Source organism: Strongylocentrotus purpuratus, unplaced genomic scaffold (assembly GCF_000002235.5).
Source record: "Strongylocentrotus purpuratus isolate Spur 01 unplaced genomic scaffold, Spur_5.0 spur5_scaffold_20, whole genome shotgun sequence".
Classification (NCBI taxonomy): Eukaryota; Metazoa; Echinodermata; class Echinoidea; order Camarodonta; family Strongylocentrotidae; genus Strongylocentrotus; species Strongylocentrotus purpuratus.
In genome coordinates, this window is record NW_022145606.1 from 24,283,020 (window position 1) to 24,309,916 (window position 26,897).

Genomic DNA, 26,897 nt, shown 5'->3' on the forward strand with positions numbered 1-26,897 from the left:
GGTTCTTGACAATCATGTAATATCCTTTTCAGTAATAATAATAAAAATGGGTATTTATGTAGCGTACATATTCACCATGCATGGTGCTCGAGGCGCTTCTACTAGTTCAATTTGTTCTTGATATTTAACCCTTATCAATTCAGAACTGATGTAATTACCTCATAGTTTATATCCAGAGATCTTTCCATATGTGTATATACAAATATTGATACGACCTTATTCAAATGATTTGCCTTAGGTAAAAACATTTTCAAACAAACGAACAAAATAACAATAGAGTGAGAGTCAATCGGCGATTCTTCATAGTTCATTTCCAAAGAAACTGACCAAAAAACGATCGAAAAAGAAAAAAAAAATACAAAAAATAAAGAGAGAGAATGAAATAGTACCCGATGATGTCCCAAGGGTATGGTCAACATTTGGTCCTGTACCAGTGCTAGGGGTGCTACTCTGGTATCGTAACCAATCAAAACTATCCGCATCGATGTTACTCCACATGCACATTCCATTCTCAAAGTCACAAGAACCTGTGAAACAGTAAAGACAATTTTGGGGAAATGACATTAACTGATAAACATACATAATTATTAGCGTCTTCAGAATTTGTATAGGAGTTTTGAACACGCCATTATAAGAGACTGTTACGGGGAACCCATGGTATTCCCATAAATAATATACACTTTTTGATAAGCAAACAGACAAACTCTTCAAAACTAATAGATTAAAGTTATATCTTACAAATCTACTTTTATAGAGAAAGAAAAAGTATGTAATTACCTTTTTCATTATATGAGGATTTTTGTTTTACGCACTAGCTCATGGCAAAGCATAGCAGTGCTAATATACTTTATTTTAAATCTGGGGATGTGTCACAAAGACTAAGATCAACATTTCGGTTACAATGTAAATTGGATGACCAAAACACAACTTTATCTTCAATGTTTTGAATCGGTATTTTGTCAGCATCTCACCTATAGATCCGCACGGTCCCAGCGTATAGTCGACATCGTCAATGGCCAAGTCACTCCTAGGTCCAGCACCGACCACGCCCTCGAAGACCAAACGGAAGACAGCTGAACTTGAGACATTGACTACCGCAAAGAACCATGTATCACCCAGGTCAGCGGCGGACTGTGTCCATAGGGGCACCGTGTCACCTTCAAGCTAATGAGGAATGGATTTGCTGATTAGTTTAATACCAGTTATAGTATTTGGGGAATCTTCGATCGATATTGTAATGTTATAAAATACAATCTAAACACTTGATTTTTCAATCTCATTGACTGTTATTTATCATTCAAGCTTTTGTGTGTTTATTTCTTCCTGTGTGTGCTTATCTGTTCAATGCCTTCATCGGCAATGTTTCATGTTCTTCTTGGTTTTCATGAACATTGGGAACCAATTAATATACACATGCTTTGACTGTTTAAATGATTAATTCTATCATTTTTTTCAAGCAACCATGGTATCTAATTTTCGTTTTAATTCGTTATATTTTTGTCCGGTTATGGACACATAATGTAAACAAACGTGCAAGTTGGTGTGGTGAGTATGCGTATCTTTATTCGGCACATAATATAATCATTATTAAATTGTTTATTAAAATAATACTAAAAATAGTAGTCCGGGAGCTGAATTACATTTAGTTTACAATAAAAGCACATGGAAAACATATCAATTTTAAAACAATTATTTCATCAAGCTTACGAGAATACATTCAAAGATAACAGTAATATGATATAATATTATTCAAAAAGTTACTTTCCATTGAACACATATTTCAACAAAAACAACAGCATCGAAGTCATTCAGAAGTTGGCCCTACCATGACGTTGAGGGCGCCCATCTGATCACCGAACATATGATAGTAAAATGTCCAGCAGGTGTCATCTTGGCCGGCATCAGAAGGGTCAAAGTATGGTGTCAGAATGGTCGCTTTCTCCCCTGGCTGCTGACCAGCAGCGTCGATGTACATGTAGTGACCTGGGGATGGTAAATCAAAAAAATAATACCTTTAAGATAAAGTTGAGTTCTGATCATGCGATTGCATTGTAAAAGAAGCGTTGTGGAATCGATCAGAAAAAGTTGATCATCTAGCATATAAGTACTGATGTGTACTGCAAGATTCTGGAATCATCAAAATGATGATAAATTGGGCAAAGTTTTAGTAAAGTTACAATCACTGCACACAGAAAGATGTATATCTTGGACACGGTTATTTTTTTTTTGTATAGAATAAATATATTTCATATGAATACGTATATGAGTGTAAAAAGCTTTACATGTTTACATTTGTTAAAGCTTCTTATTAACTCGTCTATCTATAAAAAAAGGACTGATACATTTCGCCTAGTTTTGCAGAAGTTTCCTTTTTATATAAATAAAAAAGGACATCAATATGGTGCAATATAAATCATCCTTTACTACATAAAATTAGATTTACTTAATCGTGGAGACAAGATTAAATGGATTTTTATTATAAATTTGGCGTCACATGTGCCTGGGAGGCGAAAAGCGAACAAAATCAGTGTAACCCTCGTGTCTCTCCTCCCGGTATAAGCAGTTGGACCACTACACCGGAGTCTCCCTCTACTGTTATACGAATAGTCCTGGGGTTCTTAACTTGCAAAGGTGGTGACTCTCCTCTAAACGGGACCTTCCTTAAACGTCATATCCGAGGGACGAATAGTGTTACTCACCGGATGCTGTTCTGGTGGTAGCATCTACCGAGGGACCGGTATAAAGAGTGGGCGTGGTTCCTGCGTTCCATGACCAATCAAAATCGTCGAGATTGCCCTGGGAATAACCGCAGATGGAGGCGTCCTCGAACGTACACGTGTGGTATCCTGAAAAAATGACAACGCATATAAAATTTAGATTTTACTTTACCATGACATAGGACAAACCTGTATAATTTATGTATATAAATTATTTTTTATTGTTGGTATATCTTATAGAATACTGCCAAATGAACGCTTAGAAAGTCGTCTAGTTTAGTGCAGTGTAGTGCATGGGACATAAAAACTAATAGTAATAATAATGAAGAAAATAATTGATAGGCCTATGTTGTAATTTACAGCAAATTTTGTAATGTTTACCCTAAACATATTGTTTGTGTTTGTTATATGTTTGTAAATATATATAACATTTCAATATAGTAAAACAAACCCTCGTGGAAGAGGCAAAACGAAAAAATTAATAATGATGATAATTAGAAGAAGACAAAAAAGTAGTACATAATACTAATAATACTTAATTATGATAATAATACAAATAGTGAGAATAATAATTCTAATAGTGATAATAATGATAATATTAATTAAAACAACAATAATGATAATATTAGATATATACCTCTGCATGCCCCTGTTGTGATGAAGATGTCATCGAGAGCGATGTCACTGTCGAAATTTGAACCAGTAACGCCCTCAAATACGAACTAAAAGCAAAACAAAAAGAAGTAATTAAAAGTTACTTGTATACTTATAATCATAATTAATAATAAACCATTTGGTTTTGATTACTCAAGGTAGCCACACAAGTATTTATACAGCTATTTCTGCCGCCCCTGTAAATGTTACCGCCCCGGCATTTGCCAGGTAACCATTTTCACAATACCAAAGAAAACCAGACATGTATTTTTGATACAAGGAGAAAAGTATGAGAATACCCAACATGTTTCTTTTCAACTCTATTTTGTATTACGAAAACAGAACACCGACGGTTCTAATATCAGGAACATAACAAACGCTTAGGTATGATATGGTATGGTATTTATAGAATCATGCATCGTAGTTTACAAATACTGAATTGCACATGGATATACATTGCATTTTTAATACGAGTGTACAATTCAAAACAGTATCATTTACATAATTATAAGTACACGTATATGTCACATGTTTGAATGTCTAACCTTAAGATCGGCAGTAGGGATAAAATCAATCTGGGCCTCAAACCAGCTCCTTGACAGAGCCCCACTTTGGGTCCATAAGACCTGGCCCGGCGTGGTTCCGGTCTGGGCATAGACATTGAGTGTACCCATGTCAGCACCCCACATGTGGTACCAAAAATCGGCGCACATTCGCCCGGACGTCGCAAGAATGAGTTCCGACTCCAGTACGGCAACTTGGTTAAAAAAGCTCGATGCTTCTGTGTAGATGTAGAATCCAGCCGCTATTATCGAAAGAACAACGAAAAATAAATACCGGTGGAATAAAAACGATGCAAAAAAAAAAAAAAAAAAAAAAATCAATTTTAAGAACTGTTATATAACCAGGGTTTTATAGATGCAAATAGACAATTATTTTATACTAATTTTTTATCATCTAAGATGTATGTAGGAAAAAAGATGACAATACTTTGTTAACCCACGGAAGCCTCATCAGCATCAATGTTGTCGTTCTTCCCTAGGACCCTTCAATAATTATTACCCCAGTAATTATTGGCGGGTACCAATTAAACTTGGAATTTGAAGAAGAAACAAAATGTAAATATGATTTAGAATCGATAAATGGGCTCTAAATTGATGATCTCAATATCATTGCTTTTCAATAAAAAATGATTTGTTTAAAATTTTCAAATTGTTCAACTCCAACCCATGTTTATTCCTCCAGAAAGTGTTATATTGTATATTTGGAAGAATGTAGCAATAGAACAAAAATACAACATTATAACGTTTGTTTGCGGGGGGTCAATAAAACAAATTCGTTGCCGATTTAACCCATTGTATACTTGAAGCGGTGGTTTCTGTATGAGAACTACTGGGAATATAACATGTCAGTTGTCAAATGGTTAAACAACATACACGTACCTGTGCCAATTGTATGGTCATTTTCCGGGCCGGTATACGTAGAGGGCGTGTTACCCGACAGCCTCGTCCAATCAATATCATCGGTAATAGCTTGGGTAAAGGTGCACAGGTCCAAGTCAAAGTCACAACCGCAGATTGGGCCTGGTGAATTGAAGTATGATATTCAATCAGTAAAGTTGGTGAATCAATATTAGCTCCTCACTTTCAACATCGTTATGATAAAAGAAAAGTTCCGACAAATACGTTTTCGAAATTTCCTGGTAATTTAACCTTGAGACGAATTGATAACTAGTTCGAATAAGGAAGGTAGTGATTAGATCATGAGATGCTGTAATATCAATCATTCAGTTGACCCTTTTCCCTTCCTATTGATTGTGTTAAACGAAACGCTTGGCAAGTAATATTGGCAGATGCAAGAGCTAAATTTTGGAGCAGGAGGTACTTCTTGATATACGAAATTTAAAAGTAAAATAATTATACTAGAAATATTTTAAAGTGCATTTAGAGTGAAGATCCTTGTGGAAGTTTTGAGCTTTTGTTGGAGAAATCTAAATGTGTAGAGTATGGAACCCAAGTTTACTACGAAGACATAAAACCTCGCACATATCAATATTTAATGGTACTGACAATACTATAATGTCGCTGTAATGTTTGCAGTTTTCAATATTTATGGTTAGGTAATTGCATTAGGAGGATTTTCTGGAGGTCTTTACAATCGTGGATTGCATAGGTGACAAGGCAGATGTATGAAATGGAAACCTACTTGGGGCTACTGTTGTAGGAACTGGTTGGGTCCCTGTGCCTGTGTATGGCTGCGCTGTTGTAGTGGGGCGAACATCAGCCGCTGGTGGTTGAACTGTATAGATACCAAACATAAATTGATGAATGCATATCAAATCATCTGGAAATTCACCTGCCATAATGTTGCGCTAATAATTATGATAGTTGTCACGAAAAGCTTACCCTACCAGAAATCTGTAATTGAGAACTGGTTGATCTAAAAGCAAAATCAATATACCTCCTTGATATTCATTTCTAATATGAAAGTTTGTTTTGTTAATTTTTTTACAAAATGTTTAAAACTTTCCTTCAGCCAACCGCAAGGTTTTTCTTTTTACAAGTCCGCATTAAAGAAAGAACAGCATTACAACGGAAACCATTTACAAATAGTTAAAAATATACATTAAAACACAATAATAAACAATTATTTATTTGATTTAAAAGGTAAGACAGAGAGAGAAAGAGAAAGAGAACACCGCCCAGGAAAACAAAAGAAAATATTTGGTCGCGTTAGAAAGGTCAAAACGGGAAAAAGACTTAAACAAATAGCTCTGAAAAAATGTGTACCACCGATTTAGATATGACCAGATGACCTTTAATAATTGTTTTCTGTTTTTTTTTTTTATAGAAATTAAGAATATCAACAATATTTATCCTATTGAATTTGAATTTCAATCTATATAATTGCCTAATCAATGTAGCAAGTAGTTTGATAATGGTTGCAAATGTCAAACTCATTTTCCAGTCTCCGCCCTCACCCCACCTTACTCAAGAATATGGGGGGGGGGGGGGGGGATGAGGGGCGGATTGGGGTTAGCCGATCATTCTACATTAGTTATGATAGGGGATAAGGATTGGGGCGGGTCCAGGGAAGAGGGATGCCAGGTATTACCTCCGCATGTAGAATCAACAAAAGAGATGTCGTCCAGAGCAATGTCGCCTTCGAACCCCAGTCCGACCACACCCTCAAACACAACCTGAGAGAGAGAGAGAGAGAGAGAGAGAAAGAGAGAGGTGGAGAGAGTGAGAGTGACATAGAGATATATATAGATATGAAGAGAGATGGAAAAGAGAGAGAGAGAGAGAGAGAGAGAGCAGGAGAGAAAGGAAGAGGCATGTAAAAGGGATTGGAAATTCAGTGATATTCGAAACAAATTATGTTAATTACAGAGAGATACTACAGTAATATAAATGCTCATGTTTATGTCAGGAGCAGAACTGCAGGTTGTCATCAAGTGTCTAAAACTAATAATGCATCATTTGTCACCGGAGCATGATAGTTTTCGTACAATCCTAATTATTATTAAAAAAAACAGTCCTTACCACATAGCTGTCTGGACTCTCTACAGGCATCTGTCCACTGTTCCATCGGTCGCCTAGGTCCACTCCGTAAGACCACCCATCGGACCTTACGGCGCCCTCTATAGTTTCCACGTATACATTGAGGGATCCGATCTGGGTTCCAAACATGTGGTACCAAAATCGAAGGCAACGCCCGCCAGAAGGCGTCCCACCAAATGCCTGGCTGCGGAAGCGCACTGTGTCCCCGGGAACGACTGGTGAAGAAGTCTCCATAAAGACATACGACCCTGCAAATGAATCATCAGGGGGGGGGGGCGTTTTACCAAAAATTGTCATCAGTGACAAATGACAGTTTGTGTTATAAGCTACTGAAATCCTTGCTTCTGATTGGTTATCAGCAGATTTGTCACTGATTGGTGTAATTTTTCTTCGAAAAAGGCTTTGTGCAACGGGTCCCAGACGTCGTCAAGTTGAAAAACAAGCCACAGTAAACAAACAAAACATCAACATAAATACAATATGAGTGTTTGGACATCTTTCCACCAATCTATTTCAACGCATATGACTATACACCTCATTCGCATTCTCTCATTCTTGCCATTGGATTCAATTTCATATAACGCATGCTGCAGTGAAATGCATTTTCTCTAGCTCTTGATAGCATGCATTGTAGCATCCTGTTTTTAGTCATTCATATAGTCATCGGTCGCAGATGTTCATCGTTACTGACTAATTTAAAATGGTAATGGTTCATTCTTAAAATTACTCACTTATAAAATGAAAAGTGAGGTTCAAATTGGCAAACAAAATATTGATAACTTGTCCACTAATATTCTTGGAGACTTATTCCGAATTCGGATGATAAGCGATAAAGTACAAAACTGGACCCCAACATTTAGCAAAGAGTTGGTTCATAGTTCCCCTTTTTTGACGCAATCTTTATTGTTTATTTTGTTTGTTATTTCTATGTTTTGTTATCCACTTCAACATTGATACTGCTCTTCATGCGGGCCCTGACATTATTATCACACCAGCAATTGGCAGGTACCTTTTTACACCTAAGTGGCAAATGTTAGTTAACATCATATACGATAGGGCTTTAGTTCATGATGGGTACTCGAACCCCTAACCCTTGGATAGAGAGACACCCCATCTCCAATGGTGCATTTTCTGTTATTTCTTCACAATATGAGCGGGACCTGGACTAACCTTGAACAGTCCCAAGGGTGTGGTCTATACTTGGACCTGTGTTGACACTAGGCGTACCACCCTGTCCTATAATCCAATCGAACGCGTCCGACGTAGGGTCGTTGTTCCAGGTGCAGAAACCATTCTCAAAATCACAATCACCTGTTAAGAACAAAGTGGATTTGGGGGAAATAATGAAATTAAGAGTTGAGGATCGCAATTTGGAGCTGACTCATCAATCATTGTTTTTAATTCTAAAGAAAGTAACCTTAGGAAATAAATAATACTCACTTATATTCATTTGACGATTATTCTTTAATGAAAATAAATCCTCTCGCGGCAAAAGAATGATGAAAATATCTCCCTTTTTTGTTAATTATTTGCTCTCTATACCACTCTTAACAAGTTGTACAAACCTTTAGTGTATTTTATAAAAATTAGAATAAACGCATGGATTTCGTTATCAATATATAAAACATGAAAATGATGTTGTCTGCAAGATTATTACGGCATTTTAAACGTAGATATAAAGGATAAGAAGATACACCTCTTAAAAACCCGTTTTTTATATCATAATTGATTTTGAATTATATAAGATATATTACATAAGATAAGACCTGAGAGAATAATTATACACTTATAATGAACAAATAACAGTGGTTATTAATAATCTGGTTTAATTCATTCAACGATGATTGAGATATGATCAAAATCGTTTAAATAATTTTATTTTATTTATATATTCATTTATCTGTATCATTATTATCATCATTATATATATATATATATTATATATATTTTTTTAATCTTGTTAATAATTAATTATTTAATTAATTAGTTATTTGTATAATTTTTTAAAACTCAACAAAACATTATGCATTACTATATATATATATATATTTTTTTATTTATTTATTTATTTATTTTTTTTTTTGGGGGGGGGGGCGGTAGGGGGAGGGGTTCAGAAAAGGCCTGGGTCCCGCCCCGCCCCCAGTACCGATACTGCCAAATATTTGTTTTAGAGTACCTGGTGGCGGACATGACCCGGCATACATATCGATGTCGTCTACAGCGATGTTTCCCAGAACTCCATCACCTACGGTCGCTTCAAAGTACACCTGAAAATCATCGTTGATACTGAATGGGATGCGAGCCACGTTCCATTGGTTGCCTAGGTTACCGGATAGTGTGAAGTAGGGCTGGGAGAATAGTCCTCCAACCTAGACATGTCGATAGATCGAAACCAAGAAATATATTTAAATATGCATTGAATAAAATGTACATCGTTATCATATCAACTCTATTTCTTTACGAATTATATTTAATTATCGTTGATAACATTTGCAACATAAAAGCTTAAGCTTATTTTTCTGTTTCAATGAAATTTAAGGAGCGTCGATTTCGTAGGAAGTAATGGACATGCCAGTCGTGTGGTATGCGATCTACCAGAGTAACTTATTTCTTTAAATAAATACCCTCTATTATAAATATACTGTCTTTTTAATTCACTGGTATTTGCCTTATATATGTGTTATGTACAATATTTATATTTTACATTATTAGTTTGTATATTGTTAGACATTGTTGAGTATTCTAGTTTTTTAAAGTATCCATTGTAATAGCGATTCATTATTTTTTGTTTTGTTACGTTTCTAAACTGATTTGTACGAAAATACTTTGTTTTGCTGTTTAAGGGTTTAGGATCGACTAACACATGTGCTATTACTTGGCCCCTTTAACCAACCAATATTTTCTCTTCTTGTATATGCAAAATCATTGTATGAAATGTATGTATTGCTGATGGTAAATCAATTAAATCAAATCATATATGTATAAATTTACATGCCAGTTTTCCATCGAATCAAAACGATTTTCACTAACAAATATGCATGCCTTTCTAATTATTGCAAAATACACATTTAAGCTAATTAAATGTTTATGCAGCGAATGGATATTGATGAACCTTAAAAAAAAACATACTAACTAACAAACAAACAAACAAACTAACTAACTAAATAACTAACTTACTAACTAACTAACTATCTAATTAACTTACTAAATAACTAACTAACTGCAAAACAAGTATTTACCTCGACAAGAACATTTAGCGATCCGATGTTATCTCCGTACATGTGGTAGTAAAACTCGAAGCAGTGGCTACCTGTAGCCGGGAAGGTATGTGAATATAGCCATGCCCTCTCCCCCTGAACTCTGGGGGCTTCTGTCTCGATGTACATGTATTTACCTGGAACGGTTGATAGCGTAGAAAGGCTAAATCAAAAACTACATTGTCCTAAATTCTAGAAATAACATTTTACCTTGAAAAATGGTGGATCATTAAAAATTTCTCGACTGATATATATATATATATATATATATATATAGGCCGATACATATATGTACATTAAAATCTGCTTTAGTGGCCATCTGTATGAAGAGACCACTTTTCTTAAAGGCCATATTTTGTGTTTCCCTTGAAAATGGTTTCTCTAATTGAAACATGTACTAAAGGAACATATAAAGACCAATTTTCTTGTCTGCTTGATTGGTATTTATATACACGTTTCACTCTCTATATAATATATGTGAGTGTGTGGGTCTGTTTGTGTGAGTTATTGTTGATTTAAAAATGTTTTGAATTCATGTCAAGGAAAACAAATGTATTTTATTTCAAAGATTGATATGTATTATTTGGAATCAATAACTAAACTATTGAAAACAAAAAGTAAGTATGTGCGTGTAGTATTCCATCAATCCGTACTAAATTTCATTCTCATGATTTCATATTTAAAGGGACAAAAATACGCCTCCAACATTTTGGGGAAGGTAGAGAGTAATGTGTTCCCTACATGTTTGAAGCGCCTTGAGCATTTAATTAAAATGGATAATGGCGCAATATTAATATCATGTATTATTGGATCAAGATTAATAACGAACATATCAATGCACTGACTGACCATTGATTGCATTGGTCGTGTGGTCAGCCGACGGGCCAGTCAGGGCAGTATCAGTAGGTCCTGATCCAAGACTCCAGTCAAAATCATCTAGCAGACTTTCCTGGTTGTATCCACATACTGCATAACCGTACTCAAAATCGCACACAGGGCTAAAAGCTCCTGGGCTCGGAGTGACTGCAAATTAGGAACATGAGAAATACATTAATAAAAACAATTGAAGTTTGATTGATTATAGAAAACCTAATTAGGAATAAGGTAATATAATATGGTTATATAACGTCATAACTTGTTTAAAGAACACACTAATTTTTGTAAACATAGGTATTTGCACGTATTTTTTCGAAAAGAAAAACGATGTAAAGCAGTAGAAACGGTATAAATTACCCAATTTACCGATGCACGTAAAATGGACCACAGGTTGCTTTCTCTAACTGACATGGAAATAATTTTGTTTTCAGAAGCTATTCATCCCAGTTATTATCCTGACTTTGGTACAGAGGAATCTACGGCGAATTAAAGGTATTTTGTGCAGAATGTTATTGACGACATGTAGGATTGTTGTTGTTGGTATTATTATTTGATCACTTTATTTAATGTATAAATTACACAAAATAGGCAAAGAAGCAGCTCATTTAAATTCATGTTTAGAAGTCTCTTAAAATCGGTGAGGTATGGAAAAATAAATGTACAAATAGATAGGATTTCGCTAAGTATAACTTAAAATTCATCTTATTGTTATATGAATGAAACGAGTATTTTCAGTGTAGCTTTTTACGAATAAAGTTTTATCTCGAAGCATAAAACAATGTAGGCAAATGTACAAATTTAGGATACATGAGTTTGACAAAGAAAGATACAATGGAAAACAATAATCTAGTATTTAGAAAAGTTGGACGTGCTTCCATCTATCGATACAAAAATATCTACATTGTTGCGCAAAAATTGTTCCTTCAACATCCGAATAATATTTTAATTTCTTTTGAAAACAAGGAAATAATAATAATTCCTTCAATCATCTAATTTAAAAAATAAATAATATTGTGCATCCAAAATAACGAAATTAAAAAAGGAATAATTTTCAGTGTGTGTAACTTACTTGCCAAACAATCCTCGTTTTCCAGAAGAATGTCATCAACAGCCATATCGCATCTTGGATCACCACTCATTATTCCTTCAAATATAACCTAAATGTGAAAAAACATATATAGCAGGATAGAATATCAGAGTTAAAAATACGTTATAAATACGTACCTACGGCTTATTACGGCAATATAAAGATATCCTTGACACGAACGAATAAAAATGAGAGCAAAACATTCATGTTTTACTTGTTTAAGTTACAGCGATGCAAACAAGTATTGATTTATGTATGCAGATTATAAATAATAACTTTTAAGGACGCTGTAATTTGGTGACGTGTATCAGGGTATTACAATTGAAGTTGAAAACGTAACAATATACATTGCTCTTAGTAAATTATAATTATATATCTATATGTGAGATGGTACTTACATTGAAAGGTGTCGTTCCGGTGACTGGTACCCGAGCAACCAGCCATTGGTCTCCCTGTGTTCCGGCCCTGGTCCAAGCCAGTGTTTCTGCTGACCCGGAAGCAGTCAGGACGTTGATGATACCGATCTGCTCACCATGCATGTGGTACCAAAAGGTCAGGCAGGAATCCGAAGTGACGGGACTGTAGAGGGCGCTCCTCAAGCGTGCAGACTGTCCTATGCTTGTCGAATCGGCCTCGGTGTACATGTATGAGCCTGAGATAGCTATACAAACAAAATGGAAATGTGTATGCTTTGTTGGTGAAATTAATCATCGTCTCCTTGGAGATTATAGCGTAAATGGGAGAGAGCGCACTGAACAATTTTATATTCCTAACTCCATGTAACTGTGGCGTACAAACATATGAAACCGATGTGGCCCGCACGTTTCGTTATTATACACATCCACAATAATGATAATGACATATACATTTTCCTCAAAAACATAAAGATTCTTCTTTATGCTTTATTACAGTTAATGAAATATGTGACACTCTGTGAGAATGCATTTTTTAATCGAAAATTTCACTTTTCTAACACTTTGTGAATCAACAGTGTATGTGTCACTGATTTCTCTAATGATATTAAGGATGCATGACAATTGTCTACTGTTACATGATGATTGCTGTATTAAACATATATGGAATATGAACATTCAGGAGTCATTGGGTTAACTCTTATCATGTCACAGGGCTAATCCCCATTGTGCCAAGCCCCAAATCCCCCGTGCCAGGTTGTTTTGGAGATAATCTAATTAACGCGAGGATTCTATGAATAGCGAGTGCAAAATACACAGCACAGTCCAATGAGCATGAACAATAACTGCTATTACGAATGCTGCATTGCACGCACATGGCACTCAAGCGATAGCTCTCTCGCATGGACAAAGCAGTATAACGATAGCGTGCATGCAGCCTCATGTAAGGCTATGATTTAAGACCAACATCTATTCTTACTGAAACTTCCAGCGTGTGTGTGATCGTCGTCTGGTCCGGTGTTAGCCGTGTCCGTAGGTCCAGACTTCCTGGTCCAATCGAAGTCATCCCCCGAATCTTGACCAAAGCTACACAGACCCCCTTCAAAGTCACAGTTAGCCGGCCCAGCAGGAATGACTATGTGTGGGGCTGTAGTGGGCAGTTGACTGGAAGGCGGGAACGTCGGCTGTGCAATTGCACTGTTTGGTATAGCTTAAGATAATTGAATAGAGATACAAATGATATAGAATAATTATAATAATATCAGTAATTTGAAGTTAGTTTAATAATTGCAATATTTTACTCTTTTCTAATATTCTTCTCTTGGAATGAGATTGGTAAAACGTCGTATAAAAAATTATAAAACTACTGCAAGCGAAAGATATGTCTTCGGGCTGATCAAAGAAAGGCTTACTATCGTTTTAAAATACAATGACATGATTAGTTATTGCGTATAATATTTATATTATGAAAACCCAATAAATAATTGCTTGAAAATAAAGAACATACATATATGAAGCAACATTTTATTCGATTCTAATACACCAATCGTATCATTCTAATTTTGTAAAACAAGAGCCATGTTATTAGTTTTGTCCTCTCAACTTCTCTTTCTCATTACAATAAGAATTATAGAGGTTATATTCAATGGTAAAATATCTAGCTTTTGACAAGGCCACACATTTTTTGCGAATGAATAAGAAAAATAGAAATACAATGAACATTTATTTTTAACACGTACCAGTCTATCAAAATTCCGCCTTTTAACATAAACACGGTTTTTACGTTTAATATTTAGTATATAATCTAATTCAGTTTGGATAAGAAGTCAGGGAAATACCTGGGCAATTATTGTCTGTAACAGTAATGTCATCAACTGCAATATTTCCTGTGGTGGAAGCACCTACTTCGCCGATGAAGACAACCTAGGCATTGGAGAAATGCATCGAAGACAAGTTAAAGGTAATACAAAGTTTTGGTATGGGGTCATGAATTTGGTTCAAATTAATATATTGGAAGCATATGCGATCCAACAATATTTATTGATCGTTGTCGCGGTTGAAATCGAGTCTAAAGTTATGAAATTGTAAATAATAAACTATTTATGTTGTTTTGCTCCCTTTAAGCTATAAAACAATGTTTCTGGACTAAAATCGACCGATTAGCTATTCCCGTTTGGAAAGTATATATCACAACTACATATTCTGAAATTGTCATGGTCGCAGCTACCATTGTACGGCCGTAGGCGCTATTTGAAATTTATCAAAATTTACCGGGAGCACCGGTAAATTGTTATAATCAAATTTTCCCGAAAGCAGTAGTGTTTTAGGGGCTAAAATTTCTAGTGCTTATAAAACATCCACAGGGGCATCCAAATATATTAAAATTGTAAACAATCACTATCCAACCAATTTTCAAAATTTCCCAAAACTTTGTATTATCTTTAAGGATACGCATCAGTCAGAGGCGATTCAGATGTTTCAATGTTTTACTGTTATAGCATTTTATCACTATTTCACAATTAGATCAGTTATTTTAAACAGTGGGGCAATACCATGCAGTCATGTTAAATTCCGTATATATTTTACTACCCATCAATTTTAAATTATGATTGTACAAATTATATTTAATTCCATTTTCCCTGATCTAATGTTGTTATTTTTTTACTTGCATTGTATTTTACCTGCACTGTGAAAGCATGTACAATTCAGTCTATGACTGCCATTCAAGTCTTTAATAAACCTTGATTGAATCGAATTGAATTGAATCACTTTTTCACAATTATAGCAGTTTATCACTATTTTACGAGCACTGCCGACTGTGGATATAAACCAACAAAATTCCACAAGCTGCCGTATTGTGTTAAGGGTAGAATTATAATTTCACAAGAAAAATATTTGCTAGTGCTCGTGTTTTTTCATGAAAGTGTATTTTCACGAGAGCGACAAATTAAATCAATATCATAAAAGTTTAAATCGAATAATGATATAAATCACCAAATTATTATGGGTATAAAGGTAACAATTATTTCCGGTACATATAAAGTTCTATAGAATTTATTAGATTTCTGCCATGTTTTTCACCTGCGTCTAAAGTGGGAAATGTAGGTAACGACTTTCCAAAAGAAATTGGTGCGAGGAAAGGGAGAGTGTTACCATGTGTTCCTTGGCCCGTAAATTATCCGAAATAACTCCTGCCTTAAGACAATTATCATTGTATGACTAAGATTAATCGTTCGGTATTTTCTTTCAACCATCCCGTTGTAGAATAAATTATGAAATACCCTGTAATCGTAGTCTTGTGATACAGGCACTTGTCCGTAAGTCCACAAAGCACCCTGAGTTGAGTCTAGCCTCCAGAGGATGACGTCATCTGGAAACCCGTAGTTCTCTTGAGCAACGGAGAGGGCGCCTGCATCAACTCCTTCCAGATAATACCAGAAAGTAACGCACCTTCTCGTCGCAGTTTGGTTGTTGAACAGCGAACTGACCATACGGGCGTTTTTACTAGGCACCTGATTAGTTGGATCAAGGTATACGTAATACCCTTATCCAGAAAATAAAATGAACAGGAGAATGATTGCACTTGAATTGCTATTATTTGACTAGAATGTATGACCAAAATACACATTTCGACCAAAAAAGAAACATTGCTATTACGGGGAAAGGTGCAAAGAAAACATTTGATGATAGCATTCGAAGCAGGCAATCACTTCTGGTATTTTACCTCATTGGTGACGACGTTTAAAAATACATACAAAATACATTATATAGTATTAAGATGACTATGATAGAAACGATTACCATGCACATTTTACTTTAAAAACATTTATATAACAATGTAGACTTGAACAAAAAAAATTGATTGTAATTCAAGTATTGATTGCCATGCTTACGTCCGAAGCGCTTAGTCTCTCGTTTGGACAATTGCAATCAAAATACCTGCTAATCTCACAAATGATTTCTTGATGTTAATTTGTTTTGGTTTATTCTCATGACCATACCGCTTAAACCGCAGACACTAAGCATGATTTACTAATCATTATTTTGTATAGAGACCATCACTTCAGCAACGCCTTATATTCACATACCTGCTGATGAGCCAATTGTATGATCCGTTGGAGGTCCATCACCATTGGTGGCGCCCTGCTTCCTAATCCAATCGAAGTCATCGGCTGTGACGTCATTTGTCCAAGTACAATAATCGGCTTCAAAATCACAATCGCCTGTAAGAACATAAACAAAGGATAGCCTTGATATGATCTGGGTTTTTCGGCTATAGTAGGAGGGTTATCGATTAGATCTCTTCCTCTTTGACCCCTGATCGTTTGTTTCTAGGTCTAACTCAATGATACGTTTCGTATAACCGTTAGTGATCGATTTTTTAGACATAATAAATCCTTTAAGTCACAAGGTCTGTTCAGAAATTCACACAACAACGGCGGACGCTTTAGGCAGATTTCGTTCAGAAGTTAGTTGGCAACATCGTTTCAGTATTGTATTTACACCGGAGTCTATGTTTTGAAGTTAGTGAACATCTTTTTACTCTTTGAGGATCCGGTGGTCAGTCAAAATAAGTAATGAAGTCTCTCAAAATAATACATTCATTTGTGTAGGGGGCAACATTAGGGCCCAGTACGATTGGGGAAGACTACGATCACTTCAATAAGGAGAAAGTACTTACCTTGAGCGAGACAAGAACCATCTGTAATTCTGACGTCATCAATCGCGATATCGGAAGTGAAACTCGTTCCAATAACGCCTTCAAATACAATCTACAAATAGGAAGAATGGTAGTAATAGCATTATGTTAATATGCTATATGAAACAAAAGGCACATGACGAGTAACGTCTACTAATAGTGAGCGATTCAAGACCAAACAAGTTTATTATTAATTATGCCTAATTGAAAACAATCGGTCATTTTCAGTCATGTTTAACCAGGGAAGCCAAATTGATTCCAATACTGCTCTTTCTTTTGACCAAACAGCATTATATCGTCAGTGCCAGGTACCCATTTAATACATCTGGCTCGATGAGGACAAAGGTTTTGAGTAAAAATGTTGTCCAAAGCACCGAGCGAGGATCGAACTCGGGACCTTTTATACGAGAGACAAGAACCTTAACCAGGATGCCTCCCTGTAATACTATTAATTAAGTTCCAATCCACTAAATAAAATCAGCCAAATTCTGGGCTCAGTGTCAAAAAGAGTTGCGATTTATCCAAAGCAATGGGAAGGCATCCAAGGAATCGTGTACTGCTTACAGTGTCATATCTCTTGTTTACATACACACTAATAAATAAGGGTGCAATTTTGCTACAATAGGAGCACCCCTCTGACAAATACGCGGAGTCGGATGCAGATCTGCACCCCACTTGCACCCATATTTCTTAGTGTGGATTTATATCAATCGCATAAAAGTTGCAATAAATATAAATTCGTTATAATTATGACGGTTCTCTGGACTACTCACGAAAAAAAATTAATTTCTAGAATTTCTCAATTTTTACTAAATTTTCCAAAAAATCATCACAAATAATGTCCAAATGTCGAAAACCAATTGAATTTGTCAGGTATTGGCTTAAATCTGAATAATTGGATTGCCTATAGGAACTCAGTGCTATATTGCTCTGGTTCTTAACGTTGTGAGCCAGAGCAATATCATAATAACACTGAGTTCCTAGAGGCAATCTTTTCATTCAGATGGTCATATCTCAGCCAATACTTAAGATATCCAATTGGTTTTCAGAAAAAATTGAGAAATTCAACAACAACAACATCACACGTCATCACTCTACAGGGGCCACTCCACAGTTTACCTGATAATCATTCGTAGTTGGAGCCAGGAACCTTGCGATGTACCACTGGTTTCCTTGATCGGCCGACTCACCCCAACTAGGGAGCAGCTGCAGAATGTCTTGGCCAGTCTCCACGATGTACACACTGAGCGTACCGATGGAACCCCCGTACATGTGGTAGAAAAACTCGATGCAATGGCCGCCAGCGACCTGGTAGGTCGGTGACCACAAACGGGCCAGTTCGCCTTGGATGCGAGGAGAGGAGGACTCGATGAACATGTAGAAGCCTGAAAAGGAAGTCATTCAAATAATGATACCGTTGTAAATATCTCGATGAGATCAGTTCAAAATACACATTATCTAAACATTGTTAAACATGATGAAAGGTTATAACTTGAAAAACAAAATGTTCACAAGCCTTAATTTTCTCTTCATTTATGTAAATTTCGTGGTTTATATAAAATGTATGCAAGCAGTATTGTAAAGTATTGTGAAACAGAAAAGCTATGCAATTGTTAAAGCACTGTTAATCAAAAAATGAATCATGTTTCACTTGAATCATGTAGGGTTGCCACGGTAGTATTTAATTTGATTTTATATGATTGTTTGATTTGTTCAAAAGCGATTTTTTTTTTTTTACCCCCAAAACCAAAACATAAGATAAACAGACGCAAATTAGAGAAATAGAGAAACACGTAATACATATTAACTCAGTAAGCAATACACCAGCAGTGGGTGAAAAAGAAGAAACAGAAAAGACATAATAAACGGGAAAAACAAGACACCCAACACAACAAAAGTAGGGGTGGGGTGAAGTCCATATTTCCCGACATAAAATCTACTCAGAAACAACAGTATTGATTTCCGCCGAGCCTTCCAAAGTGTTCTGTTCGTTTGAGTGCGTGTGTCTTTGTGTGTGTGGGTGTTTGTGTGTGTGGGGTGGAAATGGTGGGGTAGGGGGTCAAAACAAATACCCATGGTATGTTTGTCTCTCAAGGGGGTTGCCATAAGCATCTCGTAATCCCTCTAATGTGATACAAGAAATCACAACGTACCAGCCGCCGTTCCAAGGGTGTGGTCATTGGGCGGGCCTGTGTCTGTTGAAGGGGTGTTTGCACTCTGTCTCAGCCAATCAAAATCATCGCCGCTCGTCTGCTGGGTGTATCCACAGATGTTCGGGTCCTCAAAGTCACACTGGATCAGGGCTGGTATTGATGAAGGCTCTGGAGTGACCACCACTATGGCAAGGTAAAAGGACAATACAATGTGACGGTAAACGTCGTAACCTTACGCCCTGTCGGGCGTCACTTTCTTTTTGAATATGTTAGAATTTGTTTTCCTTGTGACATGGGCACAATTGATTACGTGTCCCTACTGTTAAATGTGATTAGTGATTGTAAATGATTATGACCATCGAATGATATGTCCTTATTCATTAAATCATTTATCATATCGTAGAATCTGTCATCTAACTAAACAGATTTAATGGTTCCAACCGTACGTATATTTCAAAGACATCATCGCTAAACTTTTTGTGGACAGGATTTATTAATAGGGCTGAAATGATCACATATTGTTCTTCAAATTGGCAACAATAATATTTTTCTTTCATCGCTACAGTGATATAAAAACATGCATTGTGTCTCTGAAAACAATATACACAGGCGGGATTGCTGTTGAAATAATATAAACGTTATCAGTTTTGATCGAAAGATAATAATTTTATTCTTTCAACCTGTTGCCAATTTACGGATTTTAAACTTATTTCCCCTTTTTAAAATTGCTAGCATCAAAGGCAATATAGTCATGGAACAAAAGTAGACGCAAAGTGTGCATACATGTTTTCAATTTTTACTCGTGTATCTAAGAGAACTATGCAGGCTTTGAATCAAAGTTATCGAGCCAAACAACAAAATATGGAATGATTGACCCGGAAGGGTTAACACGACTACTGCGAGAAGATAGGCCACTTTTATAACGTAAATTGTATATGCTCTTCAAGAGAGATTCCTGTAAGTATTGCATCAGACCTTGCGGACAATATCCTGAAAATATGATGATGTCATCGATAGCCATGTCACTTGTAAAACTGGATCCGATCACGCCCTCCACGGTGACTTGAAATCGATCTGTGTCTGCACGTGTGATATCCAACTGTAACAATGGAAAAACAAGTGACGCTAATATACATTTTTGTCCAAAAACCATGGCACATTATAAAATAAAATATCTTTGTTTTTGGCTTTTGATATCAAACTATAAATTTTAAAAAAAGAGAGAAAAATGATAAGTTATGTTCATGGATTCATGCAACATCAAATATGTCCTTAATAAATGTACCATTTTATAGACGACAACGCTTCTCTTATGTACGTTCAAGTTTGTTTTTATTTCTATCCTGATTGATGCCACTACTTCTGCCCATTGACCTCAAAACAATGACAACAATATTATTCCTAATTTTTCAACCAATCTTTGTAATATTTCAAGAATTGTTTCGTTTCCTGAATATTCCCCCTTTTTAAGGAGGGAGGGGGGGGGGTGGAATGTGGATAATAACCAAAATCACTTTGTTCTACTGATTGCAAGTTACAACTCTGAGGTAGGAGAAACAAGAAATCAATTAAATAACTATTATATACCCTATAGTCCTACTTTGAAACAAGATTCCCCAAAATATTATGTGATGAGTTTATGTGATGTCGGCACATTGACAAAGCCGATTTATTGAATTTTTGATATCAAGAATAACCATTGCTTTACAATAGAAAATCATTTCTTGATATCAAGAAATAGGAATAAATGATAAAACGGCTTGCCAAAAATACGCAGAAATACGAAAGCCAAATACGCAAAGGTATGACTGAGGCATATTTGCTCACCTGGCCGAGATTCCAGCCATCGCCTTGTGTTCCCGTCATCTGGAAGAGGGGACTGCTGAGGGGGTCACCCACTTTTGAGACGTAGACGTTTAAAGTGCCCATAGTCGCCCCATACATGTGGTAATAAAATCGAAGACATTTTGTCCCGCCGGCGACGACCTGATTGTATGGGCTGGTCAGTCGGGCGATCTCCCCCGGAAGTTGGGGGCTGGACGATTCGATGTATGCATACTGACCAGCTGAATGGTAGGTAGGATAGATATAGAGAAGGATGTGTCAGGGGTTTGCCTTTACAGGACTGCGCCAACGATATTATTACCCCTTCTCCCATCCCACTCTATCTCATTAGGCCTATGTTTTTTTCTCTCCTTTTCTTCTTCTTCTCACTCTTTTTCTCTTTCTCCTTCGCTCTTTCTGTCTCTCTTTCTGTCTCTCTTTCTGTCTCTCACACACTCTCTCTTTTTCTCTCTCTCTCTCTCCCTCTCTCCCTCTCTCTCGTTGGAGTGTCGGAGTGCCATTTGCAGCCCGCGGATACGCCACTGTCATTGTTGCGTGCTTTCTTATCCACGTGTCATCAATGTGTTCGTTTGAATGTCATCAACCATTCCAAACGATGAAGAACCTAATTCCTTTTTCGTAATGTGCGACGTGAGTCTCCTACATGTTACATCTTTGTTTCGGTATTAACATACGAATCACTGTATACGCATAGGCCTATGCCAATATCGGGGGAGGGGGGGGGGGGGATTGTGGAATATCACTTTCTTTCTCTCGCACACAGATGCACACGTGTGCATATACGCACAAAGAAACACACACACACACACACACACACACACACATGCGTATTTATATCAAGTTTTATAAAAAAGGGCCCTGGGACCCGTATCACAAAGCCTTTTTCAAATGACATATGACAAAAATCAGTGACAAATCTATTGATAACCAATCAGAAGCAAGGATTTCAGTAGCTTATAGCAACAATTGTTATTTGTCACCGATGACAAGTTTTGTGAAACGTCCACCGGCCTCCGGTCTAACCCTGATTGTGTACTGGTGGTTCTCACCTCTTGTAGTGTGGTCTGAACTTGGTCCTGTGTCAACTGAGGTGGTAGGACCAGATAATAAGGTCCAATCAAACGCGTCTGTTAAATCTTGGGTCCATCCACACAGTCCAGAATCGAAATCACAATCGAACTGGGCACCAGCTGTAAAAAAAGAGATATTAAAGTTATAGACCAGTTTTGAAAACGCCCCCTCCCCCCCAAAATAATTGGAAGCTCTTCATACCAATCATGTGAGATAATACATTTTGACTAATACGTGATGATACAAATTTTGCCGGGAAACCGCCTATTAATTGATATATTTGGTAAATTATCATATTGATCTGGCCTGGATAGTTATCGCTAATGCACCTCAACATTGAACATTTGGGCATATATTTCTGTTTTTTGCGAATTTAGGTTAAAAGGAATGCCATGGAGCTAATCAACCCGACAATGAAATTTCGACAAGTGAATAGGAAGACAGCACTTTGGTACTATATTCTATATAGTTCAGGTCCAGGTTAAAGTCATTTTTTTAAGCCTTGGGAAAAATCCGAACATCTTGTGTGAATTTGACAATTATGTGTTGTTTTTTTTGCATGAACAACCGGAAACAACGATCTTGAAGCATAATCATACCCTCTCGCTATCTGCAGCAATCTATATGCAATTTCGATAATTACCAACGCGTCCCATGGCAACTGGAGCGCAAGTGCTTCTGAAGAGAGGTTAATTCCCAAATTAACGATGCCTAAATTATTATTTTATTCATCTTTCGGCATTTTAAGAGGACTACTGTTTGAATTCCTCATTCTGTGTAAGCAAATACAAAGAGAAAGTACAATGAGAGTGAAGCAATTTTGGTTTCGCTCTGCACTTAAGATATGAAATTGGAGGTTCAAAAAAAGTTGAGGGGGCGCTGGTTGCTTGTGCCTCTTCTCTATGTTCAAGCCGACGAATTGAGTTGGAGCTCTGATGACGTAGAGTGGCTTGAAACACACCCAACCCAAGCTTCCTGAAAGCTTTTTTTGCGCGGCCAATCTTCGGGACTTTCACTTAAACTAACTCGCCGATTGTAAAGTGTAAAAACTGCTAGCGTGACACTAGGTAAATAAAAGTGGGTGGTTTCAACATCTTCTGATTTTCTTGACGCCTTGGCTGATCGCTTGTCCTCCATCTTCTGTACCAAATAAAATTTGTCAGTTGAGTATTAGTTTCAAATAAAGAAAGCAATTTCTGATATCAAAGGTAAGTCCACTTATATATTCCATCAAAACTGATTCAATACTTCATTTATACTTTTGTTTTATAAAATATACCTTCTTTATATGTATGTGTTGATATATCATACACTGCCTATCATGATTAAATTATAGATCCATTTATGTAAATCATCAAAATTGTTATTATCTTTATCTGTCCTACTTTATATATAGTAGAACTAATAATTGTAATAACAATTATGATTATAGTTATAATTCCTCTTTTTAAAATAACGAATGACATGACTTAATATTATTAATGCCCCTCTGCGCTTCGTTAACAAAACATTGAAATTATAATAATAATAATAATAATAATAATAATAATAATAATAATAATAATAATAATAATAATAATAATAATAATATAAAATGCAGCAGCGCTTAACAACACAACTTGCCTTTCAACGAATATTAATACTATAAATCAATTGCTCGTCGAAGATGTAGATGTGTCATGGTATAGCGGTTTATTCACTTGAATCTCATTCAAAGGGTAGATGGTTCAAATCCTTGCACCGAACTAGAATCCTATATACATTAATCCACATGTGCCCCGCTTGAATGAATTCCAAGTATTACTAATGAGGAAAGAAAAAATGTAATGTAGATGTTTTGTGTATCATTTGTATCATTTTGATTATTATTAATATTGTTACGACGTTTGTCATTATTATCATATTTATATTTGTTAGTATTATTACCATTAATGTTATTATTATTATTATTTATATTGGTATTAAAAGCAGTTATAACGGTTGCAGTAGCAGAATTATTATTGTCATTATTATTATATTAATTATTGTTATTATTATCGTTGACATTATCATTAATATTATTATTATTAATATGCATCAAATTGCAACAAATATAGAAAAACTCAGAAACTAAATTGTTGTTGAACACTTTTGCTCTTCCTTGCACAAATGGTATGATTCCGGTTGTATATCTTTGTAAAGAAGGTTAATTCATGTTTAATTTCAAAATTAAAGAGTTAAAATAGAGAGAAGAAAAACATAAATTATTATCAATGATTATTCTTTTTTCTTTCATATTTCTCCTTCTTCTTTTGGTTCTTCTACTTCTCCTCATATTTCTTTGTTTTCTTTCTCTTCTTCTTTTCCTGTTCTTATTCTTCTTCTCCTTTTTTACTTCTCATATGTCCTTTTCTTCTTCCCTTTCTTCTTCTTCATTTGCAGTTCAGGCCACCGTAACGTGTATTGTCCTTGCGGTGTTTTCATTGCTTGAACGATCGAGTGAATATTCCTTGAGTACGTCTGTCACCATGAACTTAAACTCGACAGCGATGGAAGGGGCGGAGGGTGCTGGAAGCTTCCTGCCCATCTTGCTGTACAGCCATACCGAGAGACTGATTGGATTGGTGTTACTGCCTGTGCTGAACCTCGTTTACTTGCTTTCCATCGGGTTCACTCATTACATCCTTGCCACGTGCCACGGCGCCCGGGGGAACATGCAACTCTTCTTTCGTGCAGCGACTCTCTTAGATGGGCTCAGATGCATCTCTTTCTTCATCGGTAAGGCACTCGAAATGACCCAGGCCATTTCCGCGGCAACCGCCATCTGTTGGGTACGACCCGTGTTCAACTTCGTGTTCCCTTTTCCTACCATCATGACTTTCATCTGCATCCATCTCGATCGGTTGTTGATGCTAACAAAGCCCCTCCGTTACCATTCACTGGCAACTCCCCAACGAGCCAGGAAGGTCCTCATCTTCATAGCCGTCACAGCCGTCCTGTACATGGTGATCTTCTTACCCATTCCAGGTTTCCCATTCGTTGTTTGCCCCACCCAGCCTCTCAGCACCATCAACGCCACTCTTCAGGACGACATCACTGCTCGATACTATACGCTCGGCAGAAGAAAGGCGCTTGTTTTCGTCATCCCAATTTACTTGGGTATTGTGCTACTAACTTTCAGCGGTGTTTGTATAGGCGTTTTGTCCTTCAGACAAGCAGTACAAATTCGCCGGGAGTTTCGGCAAATAAATTTAGGTCCTGCTTGCGTCCATCGACCGGCCCCTGTATCAAAAGTTAAGGGCGTGGTTACAGTGCTTATAATCACACTGATTTTTTATCTCACTTGGGGTTTCTCGTTTCTACGAATCCAGAACGCAACTCGCTTTAAATTACCCTGGCTAGATTTGCTTACCGGGGTATTGGAGATAATATTGGGTTGGGGTAACATTATGGCGATTATATTGACGAACAGGGATGTGCGCAATCACGCCCGTGTAGTGCTGAATAATATTTTTAATTTAGCTCTGTAATCGAGTCGAATTGCCGAAGAGCATTACACAGAATAACAAAATCAGCTCCTAATAAAATACATTTACATAATAAGTAACAAGAATGTGCGGACGTATAGAGTGATATTGTTTTCTTCTTCAATTCAATGTGGTTTATTAAAAATAAAAGCAGTAGTCGATGTAAAATGATCAGAAAACAGGATCAAAGATTAAAACAAAAGGAAAGTTAATAAGAAGTTAAAGTACATAATCATTACAAATCAAAATAACACTTTTATGCAAGTATAAAGCTTGTGGGTGAAAAGTGCACTAATTTGCAAACGGAAGCAAAAGATTACTCCATTATTTTGCGGAAAATTAGATGAAGTATCATTTTAATGCACTATACGAGAAAACATATTATTAACTAGTTGTTCCAAAACACATCCTAAAAGATTTTTAATATGGCGTCCAAAGAGAACTCACCTTCAATCATTTGTCATGGTTTTAAAAATCGGATGTGTATTTACCAACTACGTCACAGTGAAAAAGATAACCTCAATATACCCGGTGGTCTTAAACCACCCTACTACTGAACACCAACGTGGCGTCCATCCTGGAGAATGTACGCCATTCCCCATGGGGTAATTATTTTAAAAGTAAACACTAAAAGGTGTAAGAAAAACTGTTTTGTTGTTGTTAATGTAATATAATTATTGCTAATATATTTTTTTAGAAGGTAGAAAATTTAACAAAGCTTTCAAACACTAGAAGTGAATAAGACAATCGTTTTACACCGTAGCCGTTAGAGTTTGCCATGTCATACTAACATGCATACTAGACAATGGTGTAGGGAAACTATCACTGTCATAACGACCCTTATACCAACTCGGTGACCCGACCTCCCCATCCTATACTTGAGTGACCTAGGTCAATCTTTATATCACCGAAAATCCTAGAGACGACTTGCAAATACTGGTAAGACGGCATCGTTACCAAGAAAAGTATGAACCGTGTGAAATGGGCGCTTTCGGACAGGGTGGGATTTGTAATTTGTTTAAATATGATTATAGCATTAACAATATAATTTTAGAG

General features: G+C 36.3%; 1 protein-coding gene across 1 annotated transcript in view; it reads right to left on the reverse strand.

The window, feature by feature from the left end:
• LOC105437103 (MAM and LDL-receptor class A domain-containing protein 1-like) overlaps window positions 1–25,384 on the reverse strand; it is a 29,007-nt gene extending 3,623 nt beyond the window's left edge. Inside the window, exons 1-27 of the mRNA XM_030993781.1 lie at window positions 25,255–25,384; window positions 22,314–22,454; window positions 21,247–21,485; window positions 20,395–20,518; window positions 19,420–19,602; window positions 18,386–18,651; window positions 17,249–17,339; window positions 16,656–16,790; window positions 15,849–16,111; window positions 14,406–14,490; window positions 13,547–13,777; window positions 12,553–12,806; window positions 12,137–12,224; window positions 11,041–11,214; window positions 10,174–10,328; window positions 9,111–9,303; window positions 8,105–8,245; window positions 6,917–7,182; window positions 6,486–6,570; window positions 5,577–5,669; window positions 4,814–4,954; window positions 3,917–4,176; window positions 3,355–3,439; window positions 2,700–2,846; window positions 1,826–1,983; window positions 972–1,164; window positions 390–527 (exon numbers count right to left, since the gene is read on the reverse strand). Coding sequence (XP_030849641.1) covers window positions 390–527; window positions 972–1,164; window positions 1,826–1,983; window positions 2,700–2,846; window positions 3,355–3,439; window positions 3,917–4,176; window positions 4,814–4,954; window positions 5,577–5,669; window positions 6,486–6,570; window positions 6,917–7,182; window positions 8,105–8,245; window positions 9,111–9,303; window positions 10,174–10,328; window positions 11,041–11,214; window positions 12,137–12,224; window positions 12,553–12,806; window positions 13,547–13,777; window positions 14,406–14,490; window positions 15,849–16,111; window positions 16,656–16,790; window positions 17,249–17,339; window positions 18,386–18,651; window positions 19,420–19,602; window positions 20,395–20,518; window positions 21,247–21,485; window positions 22,314–22,454; window positions 25,255–25,384 — 4,459 coding nt within the window. The remainder of the gene's footprint in view (window positions 1–389; window positions 528–971; window positions 1,165–1,825; window positions 1,984–2,699; window positions 2,847–3,354; window positions 3,440–3,916; window positions 4,177–4,813; window positions 4,955–5,576; window positions 5,670–6,485; window positions 6,571–6,916; window positions 7,183–8,104; window positions 8,246–9,110; window positions 9,304–10,173; window positions 10,329–11,040; window positions 11,215–12,136; window positions 12,225–12,552; window positions 12,807–13,546; window positions 13,778–14,405; window positions 14,491–15,848; window positions 16,112–16,655; window positions 16,791–17,248; window positions 17,340–18,385; window positions 18,652–19,419; window positions 19,603–20,394; window positions 20,519–21,246; window positions 21,486–22,313; window positions 22,455–25,254) is intronic.
• Between the last annotated feature and the right edge of the window lie 1,513 nt (window positions 25,385–26,897).